The 17,620-nt window shown below is 49.0% G+C and overlaps 1 protein-coding gene across 40 annotated transcripts; it reads right to left on the bottom strand.

Annotated features, from left to right (window-relative positions):
• Positions 1-59: 59 nt before the first annotated feature.
• Positions 60-17,096, bottom strand: MBD1 (methyl-CpG binding domain protein 1). Of its 40 annotated transcripts, none has more exons than XM_055080600.1 (18): positions 16,938-17,096; positions 15,589-15,723; positions 9,325-9,439; positions 9,063-9,229; positions 8,895-8,977; positions 8,683-8,723; positions 8,163-8,309; positions 7,941-8,069; positions 7,704-7,778; positions 7,454-7,573; positions 7,302-7,370; positions 6,535-6,702; positions 5,884-6,183; positions 5,653-5,790; positions 5,168-5,302; positions 5,022-5,083; positions 3,829-3,900; positions 2,017-2,104 (listed from the first exon to the last, which is right to left on the bottom strand). In XM_055080600.1, exons 2-17 carry the CDS (start codon positions 15,696-15,698, stop codon positions 3,861-3,863), a joined length of 1,899 nt encoding a protein of 632 aa, XP_054936575.1. In that variant the 5' UTR covers positions 15,699-15,723; positions 16,938-17,096; the 3' UTR covers positions 2,017-2,104; positions 3,829-3,860. The 40 variants fall into 40 exon arrangements, 39 of the variants coding, with proteins under 39 accessions (XP_007119399.1, XP_007119393.1, XP_007119392.1 ...); XM_055080604.1 differs by having other exon boundaries at positions 8,163-8,234; positions 16,938-17,060; XM_055080593.1 differs by having other exon boundaries at positions 6,535-6,699; positions 16,938-17,060.
• Between the last annotated feature and the right edge of the window lie 524 nt (positions 17,097-17,620).

The raw sequence follows: 17,620 nt of genomic DNA on the forward strand, positions 1-17,620 counted from the left end.
AAATCAGCACCTAGTCGGTCACTGACGTGTAATAACCAAAGTACAACTAGTACTCTGCATCCTATCTTAAGACCGCAATTTACGGTAAATTAGCATTGCTTAATCATTTGTAATCCGCCCACTTCGCATTTTGTAGGCAGTATGTTTCTAGGTTTGGACTCCATTTCCTGAATTGCTGGTTCAGGCTTTCAGCCACAAAAGTGTCTTTCTTCTCTTTCAAAATTTCTTTTAATAATTCTCTCATTTTGTCTTTTATCTCCTATAAAGCTTCTTCTTTCAACTGCAGTTCGGTAAAATACTCATTTTCATTTACTGCTAAAAGTTTACGTAGCCTGAAACAAACAAAAAAGAAAGAAATTAGATGATCGTCTCCGTTCCCTGGACGGGGTCCTGAGGGCCAGTTCCTTGATCTTCGATTCCCACGGGTGCTTGGCCCACCGGCTGGTCTGGGTGGAAGCACCCTGACACCACACCCTTGGGCAAGAGAGGCGACAAAAACGCCCTCGGCTTAGGAGCGGGGTTTGGTAAAAGCCACTGAGATCCTTGGGCGCCCGTCGGTAACCTCCGAGGTCTACAGCCTGGAGTTTTCAGCCACAGACAGGGGAAGCGGACCCTTGGCAATACCCGGCTGCCCTGAACATCCCAGCGTTGGTCCTGAGCTCGTCTTGCCGCGCCCTCACCCTGGGCGTGTCCCGTAATTTAATTCCGCTTCGGTTTTACCTGTTGAGCCACTTGGTGAAGAGGGGATTCGGCTTCCCACCGTGCCGGCTCGGCTGGGGAACAGAAGCCTGGACCCAGCGGAGGCCACGCCCCAGGGCCGCCCAGGCAGGCGGGTGAGGGGCAGCGTCTCCGGAGCCCTGGTGGGAGGACCACAGTCCGGGCGCCGGAGCCCCCTGGCGGGCCTATTCAGTGGGTGGAGGGGCCGGGCCAGGCGCCAAGCCCGGTGAGACAAGGCTTTCAACCAAGTCTCAACCTCCTGGGAGGCCTAAGAGAAGTGATTCACCCAAGGTCCATGGACAGAACCTGACCTTGATCTTGCCACCCACTATACCACTTTCTCAGAGGCAGTCAATCAACACTTAAGCACCATCAAGACACTCCCCAAAGAAACACTGTGTATAAATCAGTAAACGGGACAATAAAAATCATTTAAAAATAATTTTAAAATAGAACAGCATAGAGATAGAAACTATTTATATTATTTCCAATGCCTATTGTGCCCCAACAAGGTTCACGCAAGGGCTGTCCTCCCAACAGTTTCCTGAATTCTGCATTTTCACCATTAAATTCCACGATAAAGTTGGAAATCCATTCACCATTTGTAAATACATATTGATGTATTTAATAAAACTGCATGGACTATATCTTTTTCATTCCTGAATCCCAGTATTAAGTACAGTGCCTACCATGGGCCAGGTTCTCAATACTTGAATGACACAAAAATAGCCGAGACCAGCAAGTTTTTTCTGGGTGGGCTTGACAGAATTTCTGTACTTGCTGGGGTCACCATGAAATCCATGGTCTTCAGCTTTGCATTTTCAGCAACGCAGCTTTAGCAAGTTATCCTTTATCCTCAGTTGAGTAGTGAGACCCTTGGGAGCTGATTCATGGCAGGGTGGCTTTGTAACGTGTCACCTTGACTAGGCTACGTTTCCCAGTACTCCCTTCCCCGTACGCTTCCGGTTAGGATGGGCCACAAGAGACATTTTGCGTGATAACTGGAGGGCAGAAGTGAAGCAGCAGCACACTCGGAAGGTTGGTGCAGGGGCACCAGGCACTGTTGCAGTTCACACATGTCATTTATCTGCTGGCTCACCTCGTTGGTATGGGGCAGCAGTCAGGCCTGCAGCCAGGCCTGCAGCTGCTCCACCTTCCCCAGGATCTTCCTTCGGCTTCTCTAATTCCTGGCCCAGATGCATATTTAACTCTGTGATGAAGGGCACCAGCTTCTTCTGCAGGAAACCCACATCACCGAAGTTGGAGGTGGTGAGAGGCTGACATGGGTTCCGGGCCATCCGCGTGGTTTCCAGCTCGTGCTCGTGGGCGCCAGTGTCTCCTCGGTCTCCCACTCTTTACATCCATCTTCCCTTCCCGACTGCCTGCCCTGCAGACTTCAAGCTCCAGCATTAGATGTAAAAACAACAGCCTTACAGAGACTGTTCAACCAGCTCCCACAACTGCATAAGGTCAAATCCCTACAATAAATCTTTTAACATAATATACATATTTATATGTACATATACACATAAAATCTTTATATTAGTGGTGCTGCTTTTCTGACTGTATCCTCATACACACAGTAACCAGACTCTTATCTCATGAATCAGAATGCTATTCAAATAAATTTCACTTACGACATCACTGTCAAAATACCACTAGAATACTAGGGTTGAGTGGTTGGATCCTGGCGGTGGGGAGCAAAACAGTATCAAGAAAATTATCCGGTCTTGCCTCTGGCTGAAGTAGGCAGGGTGAGGCAAAGGAAGGAGCAGAGGAGGCTGGCAGAGGGCTATATAATGAGTTAAACTAGAGAAAAGTTTAATCTACATCTGAATTATCTAAAGCTGCAGGGCTGGGACTAGAGTAAGGCAAGCGAAGCACATAGGCTACAAAATTTAAGGAGGGAGGCATGCACTCAGTCCTGGCACTATAAAGCTAACTAAATAATGAATCACAGGTCTAATCTTCTTGGCATTTTATGCAGAATTGGAAAGTGAGGCAGGGCTGAGCCAAGACTGGCCCTTAGGCAGGACTTGAAGCAGGAACTCAGACTCCTAGTAGATAGGTGCTGAGAGCAGAAACCAAGCACAAAGGTCACCAAGGGACAGGGGATTCGAGTTGTGAAGAATGATGAGCCAGGCCAGGAGCTTTACTTCTGAAGACTGCTTTGGCTGAGGACAGGGAGTGACGGCAACAAGCAGCGCCAATGGGGAAAGGTGCCCTTTTGGGTTTGAGGGATCCTATGCAGCACCCAAGGCCTGGGAAGAACCCAGTCTCAGGAGGCACGGGTGCTCTGATAAGGTGGCACCATCCACAATGCCTTGGTGCTCCCTAAACCACCCTAAGGGCAGCAGTGTTAAGGGGTTTGTTATAAAGCTTAGAGTAATCCACCTTGTTTTCAAGGTCACTGGAAACTTCCGTTAATATAACATTATTACACACTATTGGATACAGGTTATAGTTTACAGTTTAGTGGCTTAACTTAGGACAAGGCTTTTACAACCTGGGTCTGATTCTAGGCTCTATCAATATTAGCTGTTCGACAATGGACAAGTTATGTAGTTTCTCTGCATCTCAGTTTTCCTGTCTGCAAAAATGGGCAAAACCATTGCCTTTCTAGAAAGATATTTCTGAGGACTAAACTAGGTCCATGGGAGGAACTCACCAAATAACAGTTCCTTTCCTCATTTATTCACATTACATTCCCAACTGCTGTCTCCCTGAGGAAACGTTTAGAGACACGGCCAGGTCTCATCCAAATGTATTTAAAATTATTTATGATGATGGCTTGTTTAGGCTGAAGGTGGCTTTAATTACATCCGCTCTCCCATCCCAACTCCCCCATCCTTAACATCCACACTTCTTATCACACTCAGGCTCTCGGGATTTGCACCGGTTGGAGCAGATACACCAACTTTCTACTCTTTTCCTTCCTTTTCTGCTTACTTCCTCTATAAGCTCAAAGTACTGAACAGGCCTGCTCCTCTGGTTTGGTGGTAGGTTTTCCCAGTTCCTACTGACTCCCACACAAGCCCTGGCAATCCATCTATGGTCCAGCCTCTGAGCAGATCAGTGTTGTCTCTCATAAAGTCGGTCTGTAAATATCACCTTGAGTCCTACAGTCTGCAGAAGCCTCCAGTCTACTGCTTTCTAGCTCCAGGTTTTTTAAGGTCCTTGGACCTAGAGAAGAGGGAGCAGGTCTGTATGTTGAATGAGGTTCCCTATGTGCAAAATGGAGCATCACAAACCATTCCCTACTCTTCCATTTCCCCTTCTCTCTTCTAAAATCTTCCGTTACAGACAATGTAGCACATCAAGCACATCATTACCTTCTCCGGTAATATGTAATGACTTCATGCATAGGGGAAATAAGTCTCCCCAGTTGGATTATAAGCTCCCTGAAGGCAGAAATCCTGTGTCTCCTGAAGGATAAGCCTTCCAGGGTCATTGATTCACCGCTGTAACTGCCACACTGCAGTGTACCCAGAAGGGCCGCAATCAGTACCTCAGTACTTGCCCAGGTGCAGGTGGAGGAGTCTCTGGCCTGCAGACACTAGTTTGCAGGAACAAAGGAATCCAGGAGTTTAGGCCAACACGTTTATGTTGCCTGTGTCTGGGGCTCTGTTCAGGGCTGTCAGCAGTTCTGCAGGAGGCAGCATCCCCCTGTCCTCCTCCCACCGTCCCAGTCCTCACAGGCACCTATCCTGCCTTCTACTGCCACGCCTGCAGGGACAGTCCTGTGCAGCAGCTGAAACAGTAAATGACCTCAACGGGCTCTGGAAAGGCTCAAGAAACACAGCCTAACCCCTTCCACAGAGGATACTCCAGTTGTATGTGGACCCAGATAACAAAGCCATCTTAGGACCCAGATCTCCTGCCCACCCACCATTGCCCAGCCCACCCATTCATCTTTTGGAGACTCCACAGGCCTTCCAGACCCTGAATGATGATTCTCTGAATAAGAATTTATATATTAAGCCTGACCTCTGTGGCTTTTCTTAGGGACATGGGGACAAGGCTTTCCTTTTCTTTTTCTTTCAAATCTCATCACAGGTCACCAAATCCTCTCCCCTCATCACCTCCCGTAACCCTCCTCAAGAAGAGCCCTGACCTGGACCTCAGGAGAAATCTCTAAGGTCCTGTACATACCCCCTCACTGACTGTGACCAGAGCAGTGGTGTGGGGCTTTTACCTCCCACTACACCATGCCAAAATGCTGAGTGCACCTTCAAGACTCAGGGCCCACATCTGACCGGCACCCCACCCCATCCCACCCCCACCCCTCCCTGTGGAGGGCACACCTTGGCAACCAGACTGCTGTGTCCCGGAGGCGGGTTCCACCCAGGCTGAAAATCTCCGTGATCTGGGGAAGAATTAACATCAGGGTCAACATGGCTGGTGGGGCTAAAGCAGGGTCAGGAAAAGTGAGGTGTCCGCCAGCACTGACCACGGGCGTGCCAGCCCCTCCTGCCTCCTCCTCTGGGGCCAAGTCAGAGGTGGAGTCATCCTTGTTCTCCTCCTCCTTGTCCTCCTCAGGGTCAGGTGGCTCTTGCTTCACAGGTGGCAGGCCTGGGTCTGCTGCCTGGGAGAGGTGGAAAACGGGCAGTTGTCAGAAGGGTAGGGCTGGCCTGAGGAAAGTGTCTCTATCAGCCAACCTGTCACTGTGCTGACAATCCCACTTCTGTCACACTTGAGCACAGAAAAACCATCTCTCTGCCTACAAACCTTTCCCATTCCTCACAGATTCCCATTCTTCTGTTAGCTGGGCAGCAAAGCAGGCAAAACTAGTTGCCTGGGGAGGGTGGGGCATCTGTCAGACAGGCGGGATGATTCTGTGAGAGGCTGTAATCAGCACACTATTACTTTGCTCAAAGAACCACCATCATGGCTCACCATCACTCTGCTCACAGACCACCCATCACTGACCCCCACCTTGCTGGGGCAGCCAGGCAGCAATACAGGAGAAGTCAGGATGGCTGTGCCCGGTGTCCAGTCTTCCTGGGCATCCGCCTTCTCTTGCTTCACCTGGGGTAAGGCCACGACCCAACTCAGGCCAGGGCACTGGGCCTCCTGCGTGAAGGAGGATGGCAGCAGACTTGGTCCCAGCTTCCCCACACGAGGCTGGGTGGGGTCGGGAAGGGCAGGATAAGGTGGGACCCTCACCTGTAACAGAGATGCTGTGGAGGCTGGAGCTGGGCCAGGCACCTGCACGGGACTGCTTGCACCCTCCCGTAAGAACACGAGGTCGGTGCCAGGCGGGGGCAGCACAAAGCCACTGCCTGCTTCCTGCTTCACTGGAGTCTGGGCACGGTCTGGCTGGGCCATGGGCGTGGCCAAGGGAGGCTTCGGGGTCTGACCCAGACGGGGCCTTCGAGCAGAGCCAGGCCTCTTTCGACGCGGGTAAGGTGCGGGTGGCCCGGCGCCATCCTCGGACCCTGCCCAGACACTTGGCAGCAGCCGCTTCTGTGAGGAGAGATGGGGTGTTATGGCCGCTGGGTACAATGGCCAACCACACTACCCTGCCCCAATCAATGTGCCTGTGACTCTGCTTCCCCCGCCCCCGTTAATCCTAGCACAGAGTCTCCTTAGGTATGAGCCCCTCGTCACCGAGCCTGTTAGTCTCCTGTTGGCAATGCCAGTGCCACCCAGATGCCTCATTTATCCCAGCACAATGTCTGCTAATTGCTGGCCGAACCCCTTGTCCCACCCACCGCTCCGAAGCTGCAGGACCCATCTGGCCGGCCCATCCCTCTCAGGCACCGGGGGGCCTGGCACTGTTCGTCCCACCCACCTGACCCATCCTGCTGCACCCACCATAGCAAACTGCAGGCACTGGCGCCAACGACACTTCTGGCGCTTCTGGTTGCTGCCCCCGAATTTGGGCTTATCACAGCAGAAGTCGCAGTGGCCACAGTCCATCCGCCGCAGGCAGGCTGCACAGGCCCCACACTTGCGGTTCTGCCGACGGTTCGTGTAAGGCTGCTGGGGAGCAGACGGATGGGGGACGCTGTCACTAGGACAATGACAACGCTGCTCCTGTTACTCCTCCACTAACCCCACTGGAGGGAACCGGCTGGACACTGGTCTTAGCCTGACTCCCCACTAGTCGCACCTCAGTGTCTGCTAGTCCAGCACCAGGCAGTATCACTGTACCGGATGGCCCTTGATACCACGAGGACTGTGGCTGCTCCAGCACGGTATCCATCATTCTATCTGCTAGTCCCCCACTAGCTACCAAGACAATGTCTTTGACCCCTGTCTCCAGCAGGATTTTGCTGACACTCTTTTATCTCCCATCACTGCACCTGCAACATCTGCTCATCCTGTGTGAACTTCAGTCACCGTGCCAGCTTCTCCTCTATTAGTCCCACCAGAGTGCTGGTTCATCTGACATTAGGTGCTGTCACTGCACCTGCTGATCCCATACTAGTGCCTACCCCACTGTCTGCTCATCCCACACTAGCACCCATCACTGTGCCTTACTATTCCCTTATTAGGCCCATGGCAGCATCTGCTTCTTTGGGGTTAACCAAGTGCCCTGGGAGAGTCTAGGCTTGTCCAGGTAGGGTGAGGCCACTCACTAGCTCGTCCTCGTCTACACAGTAATAGATGAATTCAGCAGGTGGCGAGGGGGCCAGGGCTCTGGGGTGCTGCAGAGGCAAACGGGGTGGGGTCAGGGCAGGTAGTGGGTGCAGTGACAGTTGTGCCTTCCCCCTGCCCACCAGGGCCTCACCAGCTCTGGAGACTCTGGAGGCTGCGAGGGCGGAAGTGCAGGCGGGGGCTGGGTTCGGGGGGGGCGCCGCCGGGGAGCCACCTTGGAGTCGCAGCCTCCCCTGCGGCGGCCGTGTTTACCCTGAGAGAAAGCCAGAAGGACGGTTTAGGCTTGGTGGCAACAGGCAGACACAGGACCACCTGCCTCCCCCGAGGTGGGCAGAAGGCATGCAGGTGGGACAGGCAGGCAGAGGGTGGGCCGGGGCACTCACAGCAGGGGGAGCCACAGCTAGGGGAGGGCGTCGTTGACATCGCTGATGGTGGCGGCGGAGGCGGTGTGCAAGGTGCTGGCAGAGAAGGCAGGCGGGGCCGAGGAGGTGAGCACGGGACGGGGGAGAAAAGAAGACATGAGGTGGGCAAGGCCGGGTTGGCAGGAAGCAGCGGCAGCTCTAACAGTAGAATGAGCTCTGCCGCGGCCCACCAGCGCCGGCCCCTCCAGCCTGACTCACCCGCAGGCAACGCCGCTGGACGCACCTCCACTGGCGCCTGAGACCAGGGCGGGGAGGGCGAAGGCAGACTCGACAACGGCCACAGTCCTCTCGGGTCTGACAGCCCCGGCACACTCCACACCCTCGGCTCTGTGGGGGGCCGGAGGTGTGACGCATGGGGCCAGGGCTATGAGGGTCAGGAGTGCAGGTGAGCCTCGGGCCCACCCCACCTGCCCGACTCACCCTTTCCACAATCCGGAGGCACCGTCTTCGCTCACACTTGCAGAACAGCCCCGAGGCCACATCATGGGGCAACTGCAGAAGGCAGGTGGAGCAGGCCCCACAGTCTTCTGTTACCTGGCAGGCCGCACACTCCCCGCAGCCCACACGCTGCCAGGAATGGGCGGGGCAAGGTCACAGGTCCAGGCAGAGTGGCTCCAGAGGCACTGCCCCTCGTGTGTCTGCTGACCCCACACTGGCCCCCATCATCATGTCTGCTCGTCCCCCATTTGTCTCATCACTGTCTGATGACTACTGATTAGCCACCATCGTTGAGGCCATAACGATGTCTACTGTTCCCCCGTGAACCTCGTCACTGTGTCTACTGATTTAACTCCCATTACTGTCGGCTGACTGTCGCTAGCTCCCTACAAAATGACTCTGACACCCTGTGGATCCATCACTGTTCCTTCGGACTCTCACCAGCCCCTATCACATCCTGCTCCCACCGCACACTTGTGAGGAGGAAGCAAGTCGTGCTTACCTTAAACATCCTCTGCTCCCGGTTGAAAGCAATTCTCTGTGCTGCAGGGAGGGAGAGAGTACAAGAGAAATGTAAAGGGAGCATCAGATACCTGACCTCATGACTGCCTCCGTCCTGACATCTACCATTCAATCTCCAGCCAGACACCTGTGTCCTAGCCTGACGCCAAACCTGCTCTGGCTCTACCTCCCAGTGCCCCCGGGGCCACTCACCTCGGCAGTCCTTGCACAGAGTCTTGAGCCGCTGCCGTCGGGTTCCATCCCCTGAAAAGCTGATCCCACAGTTCTCACAGCACCTGGGACGGGAAACATGGGCGTGGGGCCGAGTGCACCCCCAACCACAGCCCTTGTGGACCTGGCACACTTGAGGCCGACACTCACCCAGGTGCAGGAAGTGAGGCTGGGACTGTGTCAGCATCAGCCTTGGTCTCATCCCTTGAGGCCTCCTTCCTGACTTCGCTCTTCGGAGGTCCAACCTGACGTTTCTGAGCCTTGGCTGGCCTCGAAGGCTTCTTCCGCTTCCTGCTGGGGATGGCCAAGGAATGGGCCTGGAGATAAGAGCAAGGGCAGGAAGATGTAAGTCAGCGGGTGAGTGTTAGGTGGCTCAGCCACTCCTGCCTGGGTATCCCACACTGTACAGTACCTTGGGCGCTGGATAGCACAGGATGCCTTGTTTGAAGTCGAAGAGGGTAAGATCGCACGCAGGGCCCAGGTATCGGGTCAGCTCAACTTTGCTTCGGATCCTGTCTCCTGTGGGGCTGGGGGTGGGCCAGGACGGGTTGGTACCTAGGCAGAACCACTGCCACTCCACCCACACAACCCTCCCACTGGGCTGGTGAATAGGCCTGCAGAGCTGGTGGGATATAGGAGGCAGCCTGGGATCAGACTATGAGCCCCGACCAAGTAACTACCCCAAATAACCCTGAACAGCAGGAAGATAAAAGGCGTATAAATACCAGCAAGTGTACAAACAGTAATAAGTAATATAAATGTAAACAGATATGCATGTATTTATACTGTGTGCTACTAGTGGTATTCTATGTAAGTGAAAATAAACACAAATAGGAACACAAATACATTAAATAATGTAACTGTGTTAGCATTACATACGAAATACATAGACAAATAAAGAAAACTTATACAAGACACAAACAAATGTTTTAAATATAGCTGGCCCTTGAACAACACAGGTTTAAACTGCTTAGGTCCACTTACACATAGATTTTTTTCAATAAATACTGGAAAATTTTTTTGAGATTTGTGACTATTTAAAAAAACTCAATGAACCATGTAGCCTAGAAATATTGAAAAAATTAAGAAAAAGTTAGGTGTGTCATGAATGCATAAAATATATGTAGATACTAGTCTATTTTATCTTTTACCACCGTAAAATATACATAAATCTATTATAAAAAGTTTAAACTTATCAAAACTTATTCATCACACAAACGCTTAAAGACCATATGTGGTACCATTCGCAGTGAAGAGAAATGTAAACAAACATAAAGATGCAGTATTATACCATAACTGCATAAAATTAACTGTAGTAGTACATATTGTACTACTATAATCATCTAACAGCCACCTCCTGTTGCTACTGCAGTGAGCTCAAGTGTTGCGACTATCTGCTTAAAATGCCATGGAAGGCTAATCATCTCCGAGTGAGCAGTCTGTTTCTCCAGTAAATTGCACATCACAGTAGAAAGTGACCCCTTGCGGTGGTTCTCATGTCATTTTCATCGCGTTTAGAGCAATACCGTAAAAACCCCGAATAACACCATGGGACCCATAACAAAGTGTAACTAGTGATGCTGGAAGTGCTCCCAAGAAGCAGAGAAAAGTCATGACATTACAAGAAAAAGCCGAATTGCTTGACATGTACCGTAGACTGAGATCTGCAGCTGTGGTTGCCCTCCAATTCAAGATTAATGAATCCAGTTGTAAGGACTATTGTAAAAAAAAAAAAAAAAAAAAAAGAAGGAACTTCATGAAGCCGTAACTGCAGCTACGCCAGCAGCTCGAAAACCTCGTATTTTTTGCAAAACACCTTTTTATCTCACACTGAAAACGCAGCTCTTATGTGGATGCAAGATTGCTATAAGAAAGCCAGACCTATAAATTCCAATATAATTCAAGAAAAAATGAAGTCATTGTAATGACAGCTTAAAGCAAAAGGAAGGTGAAGTCTCTAAAGCCGGAGAATCTAATGCCAGTAAAGGATGGTTTGATAATTGTAGAAAGAGGTTTGGCTTTGAAAATGTCAAGATAACAGGAGAAGCGGGTTCTGCCAACCAAGGGGCAGCAGACAAGTTCCCAGACGCCATTAAGAAAACCACTGAGGAGAAAGGATACCTGCCTGAACAAGTTTTTAATGCAGATCAAAGTGCCCTATTCTGCAAAAAAAATGCCAGAAACGACATTTATTAGTAAGAAAGAGAAGTGAGAAATACGATTTAAGGCTGGAAGGGACAGGCTAACCCTACCGTTTTGTGCAAATGCAGTCAGGTTTATGATCGGGACTGCTCTTATCTATAAAGTTGCTAACCCTAGAGCCTTGAAGGGAAAAGAAAGACCCCAGCTGCCAGTCTTTTGGTTGTACAAGAAGGCCTGGACAGCGAGAACCCTTTTTTTTTATTGGTTCCATTGATGCTCTGTCCCTGAAGTCAGGAAGTACCCTGCCAGTAAGGGACAGCCTTTAAAGTTCTTTTGATATTGGACCATGCCCCTGCTCACCCAGAACCCCATGAATTTAACACCAAAGGCATCGAAGTGGTCTACCTGCCCCCAAACACAATGTCTCTAATTCAGCCTCTAGATCAGGGGGTCATAAGGACCTTTAAGCCTCATTACACACAGTACTCTATAGAAGACTGTCAACAGTATGGAAGAGAACCTTCATAGAACATCATGGAAGTCTGGAAAGATTACACCACTGAAGATGCCATCGTTATAGAAAAGGCTGTGAAAGTCATCAAGCCCAAAACAATAACTGCTGCTGGAGAAAACTGTGTCCAGATGTTGTGCATGACTTCCCAGAATTTACGACCAAGTCAATCAAGGAGATCATGAAAGAGATTGTGGATACGGCAAAAAGCGGGGAGGGGATGAAGGGTTTCAAGACGTGGATCTTGGATTCAAGAGCTATCAGACACCACACCAGAGGAATTAACACAAGACGACTTGATGGAGATGAATGCTGCCGAACCAGTGCCAGATGATGAGGAAGAAGATGAAGAAAAAGGAGTGCCAGAAAAAAACTGACATTAGACAATCTAGCAGAAGGGTTCCGATATTCAAGAATACTTTGACTTATTTTACAACACGGACCCTTCTATGATATGGACACTGAAACTAAAGCAAACAGTGGAAGAAAGATTGGTACTGTGTAGAAACATTTTTGGAAAAGTGAAAAAGCAAAAAAGTCAGACAGAAATTACAATGTATTTCTGTAAAGTTACACCGAGTGTCCTGGCCCTCCTGCCTTCCCTTCCACCTCCTCCTTCTTCTGCCTCCACCATCTTCCTCAGCAAGTCCAAACCCTTCCTCGTTCTCTTCCTCCTCAGCCTACTCAACATGAAGACAACAAAGATGAAGACCTTTACAATGATCCACTTCCACTTAACGAACAGTAAATAATCATCAGGCTGTACGGTTAATACTTACCTATCGTGTTTGTGCATGAGTATCTTTGTGTGAAAACCTAGTACAGCAAGAACTGTATGAGACGTTTCATCACCCAGGTATTCATCTGTGCGAGACTTGAAGTGGATGGCCTATACTTACACAGGCATAAGGTGAGTAATATTTAATATAAACTTAGTAACGTGTTAGTTTTCTTACTGTTTTATAACTTTGCTTTCAAAGAATTATATTACAATACGGTATGCCTCTCTCTCTGGCAATCAGGGAAACTGCCTATCATCACAGGTAAGTGGTTTTTAAAAATGTAACAATGTTCCCAACACTGTATTATGAATATGATTATAATACTGTATGCCATAAAAATTTTACCATTCATTCATTAGTGTACAGGTGAGACTACCATGAAGCAATCCATGAAGCAATCGTATCAGTTATAGTACCCTACCATAAAGCAATCATATTGCTCCTTCTTAGTTATCAATGCATGAATTGTTATACCTGTAAATAAACGTACATTTTTAAATTATCTTTTCATTTTTGATGTCTGGTACTAGTAATATATATAACATCTACAATGTTTTGTATCATATAAGACAATATTGACGTAGGTACTGACAGACAAGCAATTCATCTTGTAAACACATGATGTAAACTTATGGTATTGATAAATACAGTACAGTACTGTAAGTGAACGTTTTCTTCCTTATGATTTTCTTTTTTTTTCTGGCTGCGCTGCACGGCTTGCAGGATCTCAGTTCCCCGACCAGGGATTGAACCTGGGCCACATCAGTGAAAGCGCAGAATCCTAACCACTAGGCCATGAGGGAACTCCCTTATGATTTTCTTAATCTCTTCTCTAGCTTATTTTACTGTAAGAATACAGAATATAATATATACAACATACAAAATACGTGTAAAACTATTTATGTTATCAGTAAGGCTTCCAGTCAACAGTAGGCTATTAGTAGATAATTTTTTTGTTTGTTTGCTTTTTTTGCCACGCCACATGGCACTCAGGATCTTAGTTCCCCCACCAGGGATCGAACCCATGCCCCTGCAGTGCAAGTGCACAGTCTTAACCACTGGACTGCCAGGGAAGTCCCCAATAGTTAAGTTTTTAAGGAATCAAAAGTTATATGTGGACTTTCGACTGCACAGGGGATTGACACCCCTAATCCCTACATTGTTCAAGGGTCAACTGTACACATATAGATATACATACAAATACATATGTAAACAAATAAATACAACTACATACAAAACAAAGTATAAGTAACTGATGTTGGGAGACAATATTCCACAGGTCTCTCACATTTCTACATGTCTTTCAAGAGCAGCACTGACTATCCTTTGTTAAGAACTATCTTTTCAAGGATGTGTGTACAGCATCAGCCTTGGAAGATAAGAGATAGGGTGTCCTTCCAGAGCAAAGGGAAGGCATCCTTACTGTCCTAACATTATAAACGACTGGATTCCTTAAGCTCAAGGTTCCTTTCCTACAACACAACCCAGTGCATGTGTAGGTGCTAATTAATTACCCTCTTCATGTCACCCTGTGGGAACTGGCATTTGGGGAACTGGCACAATAACGATGACATACTGGACACTGCTAATGCTGTGAGTAATAAACTGTCTTTCATCTCTGAACCAGAAGGCTCATATCTCCTACTAGCATCCACAAAACTGCAACACATTCACTTGCTATCTTGCCTTAATTAGGGTAAAATCTCTGGCCTTTTCAGTTCTTGATCGTTGCACTTATATTTACACATTTTGAAAGTTTTATAAAAATTGTAAATATGTGGATAAACATACAACTAATATAAATAAACATTTAAAAAACACCGTATGTTTACTTATAAACATACAAATAAATGTAATTGTAGGTACAATTTTACTACATTCCTCCAAGGAAACAACTTACATACAAAAAACGTTTAGAAAATTTAATAACTATATCACTAACATATTCTAAAAGACCTTAAATCCTTAAATGTAACTTGTTTATAAAAATGTATTTTTATGTATTTACAGTCAATTCTCATTATTCACAGTAATCTGTTCTATAAAGTCACCTTGAACACTGAATTAGTGAGTACAGAACCACTGCTCCTAATGGAACTACAGGTTAGGTTCCTGTAAGCCTCTGGTCACATTTTGTCAAATGATCAGTATGTAACCTTGTTTTATGTGTGTTTCTGTTTAAAGACACCCTGCTTAATACAGTCCTCTTACAAATAATTAACTGCATGGCCTTTGAATGATTTAAAGCCAGGAGCTTTGGAAGCCATCTGTGTTATATAGGTTCCTTTGTCAATGTAAAACAAGCCAGTCTCATCAGCATTGAAAACCTACTCTTCTACATAACCCTTTTCCTGCATAACACTTATCAGGTGTTTTTAAAATTCTTCCACAGTCTCTTATCTGCAGAACCTGCCTCACTTGCAAATTTAACACTTTTCACGATGTATCACCTTCTGAAACGTGTGAGCCAGCCAGCACTAGCTGAGACAGGCTTAACATTTTCATAACCCTGGGAAACATGACTGTCAATGTCCTTTGCTTTCAGCCTCACAACGCCGTCCACTACACTTTAATCATCATCTCATGGTTCTGCGAATTTAGCCACTTTTCCACCTTTTCCTTAGCTTCATCAGATACTGTAGATGTTACTTTAGCACTTTCTGGAGCAGCCTCATGTACTAATTGGCAAATTTCCTCTTCTTTTTCTAGATATACTGCCTTTTTGATTTATTAACATTGAACTCACAGCCAACAGCACTGCAACTCATGCCTGAACAAAGCTATTTAATATGTATTTTCTGCATATTGCACATCACTGACTTCTTGCACTTAGAACACTGGACAGCACTTCAACACTACACTTGGGGGCAACTACAAACAGCAAAATCACCATTAAAAAGTACAAAAACGCAAAAAACAGAACACTAAGTAGACCTCAAAAAGGATACTTGTTTACAGTACAAGAGCTAAAATAAGAAAGCCTTGTACAACCTCGGCTGGGAACACATGCATCAGGCGACTTATTTTTTGCTGCTCTGCGCATATCCACAAATGACCATGAAAGCACAGTGAGTATGACTTTGGGGGTACAAACAAATTTTAGTAAGCAAATTTGCAAATATGGAATCTGCAAATAATAAGGATCAACTGTATATGCATAATTTAACCCCACCCCCTGATTTCACCCTGCCTAAACAGGCTCAGCCCTAACCCCTGACTCTGTCCACAACCCACCCAGTACCTCTGGTAATAGGTGTCTGAGCGTCCACATGTGGCACCTGACTTGCGAAAGACCTCACGGCGCTTCCAGCCAGGGCCCAGGGCCGGGCAGTCCAGCCAGTCCTCAGCCATGGGGGCCACAAGAAGGAGCAGCGGCCTGCAACATGGAGGGGGCAGTGGGAGAAACTGAGGCTCTAGGGAGGAACATGTTGTGCCCCAGTCCACACAAACCCATGGATCTATTAATGCTTGTTTAAGATCTAGGACCTGCCACAAGCAACTGGCCAATATAAGGAAGAGAAAACCCCCAACCCCACTCCATTCTTCTCTGTCCTGGACCCAGGAGTTTGTCATTCCCCCCGCTTCTTGACCTGGTAGCCCCATCCTCAACCTAAGGGTCCCCATCCTCAATGCATTCCTCACTCTCAGTGTCCTAATCCCCGATTCCTCCCTGGCCTCAGCTTGAGAGACCTCAGTCCTCCCATCCTCAGTGCAAGAGGCCCCCATACGACTCGTCCTCAGACCCAGGTCCCAAACTCTCCCTCAATATACTAACCTCCCATTCATTCCCTTCCTTGACCCAGGAGTCACTAATTTCTCGCTTTCAGTCTTTTAACTCTCCCATTCCTTCCCTGTCTGCTGTCCTCTTATCCTGCTACCTCAGTATTATTGCCTCGACTTCCTCTGTGTCCTCTGCCACAGAACCCCCAGCTCCTCCATATCCCTGACAGCCTCGCCCACCTTATTTTCCCTGTCGGTGCTCTAAGCCACAATTTCTTCCCAAGCCCCCAAACCTCCCTATTCCGCTCTTCTGCAGCTAAAAAGTTCCCTTCAGCGTCCTCATCCTCCCATCAGCTTGAGACACCCTGATTTCTCCCTTCCGCGTTTGAACCCCCCCACCCCATTCCTCTCCTCTTGGGCCAGGGTCATGCCATCCCTGTCAGCGCTCTGACCCCCTATTTTTCATCGTCCTCCATGAGACCCCCTTGTCTCCCTTTCAGCATTCCAACGCATTTCTCCCCGTTATCAGCCTGAGGGCCCCTAATTTCTCCCCTTGAGCGTTCTGAACCCCCATTTCTCTCTCCTTAACCTGAGAGGCCCCGATATCTGCCCTCAGCGTTCGGATCCTCCCCTATTCCTCTCCGTCCTCGTCCAAGATCCCGACACTTCTACCTGTCAGTCTTCTGAGCCCATTCCTCCCCGTCCTCTCCCTAAATTCGCCCATTACTCCCCTTCAATATTCCGACGCCGCCATTCCTCCCACTCATCGGCCTGAGGGCCCTTCATTGCTCTCCGTCAGTGTTCTGAGCCTCAATTCTTCCCCATTCTCCGCCTGAGCGGTCTCCATTTCCACCCCCACGACTGTCTCACCAGCTCGGCTTCCGGCCGGTACCTTCCACCGCTCTAGGTCCGCTGACCCATGGCGAGGTTCCCGCCTGTGGCTCTCGCCTTGCCCAGCTCCTCTTCTTCCTCCTCCGCAGCCGCTTCTTCCGAAGCTGTAGCTGTCTCCGCCGCCGCCGCCGCCGCCGCCGCCGCCGTTCGTTGCTCCAGGAACCGGATATCCGCCGCCCAACTCTCGGGCTCCGCCCCCTGGCGGGACGCCTGCGCGCTAATACACTGCCTGCGCGAGCCCTTAGCGGGGAAGACTCCACGCCTGCGTGTTGAGTCCGGTGGAGCAGCGTGCCCCTTTTGAGGGGACCTGATGCGCTTGCGCGCCGACGTCCCACTCAGGCTCGCGCCTCATCGGAGACTTGCAGCGCCTGCGCACCTCGCTTCGCGCCCCTCCGCCCATCTCGTTCTCGCCTGCGCTCTCCAGTCCAACCTAAGGGGAGGAGGGGGATTGGGGTTGGTCCTGGTCTCTGGTTGGCGATCTCCACGAGGAGTAACTGGGAGGGAGGAGCGGAGAAGGCTGGGGGGTCGTGCCAGAACACTCCTCTCGCACCTGTTACCTTGGTCGCGCCTGTGCTCTACCGTTCCTCCTGTCAAGGAAAAATTAATCAATTGTCGATCTAAAGAAGAAATAGAAAATTTTATTTGAGCCAACTTGAGGATTA

Source organism: Physeter macrocephalus, chromosome 19, assembly GCF_002837175.3.
Source record: "Physeter macrocephalus isolate SW-GA chromosome 19, ASM283717v5, whole genome shotgun sequence".
NCBI classification, from domain to species: domain Eukaryota; kingdom Metazoa; phylum Chordata; class Mammalia; order Artiodactyla; family Physeteridae; genus Physeter; species Physeter macrocephalus.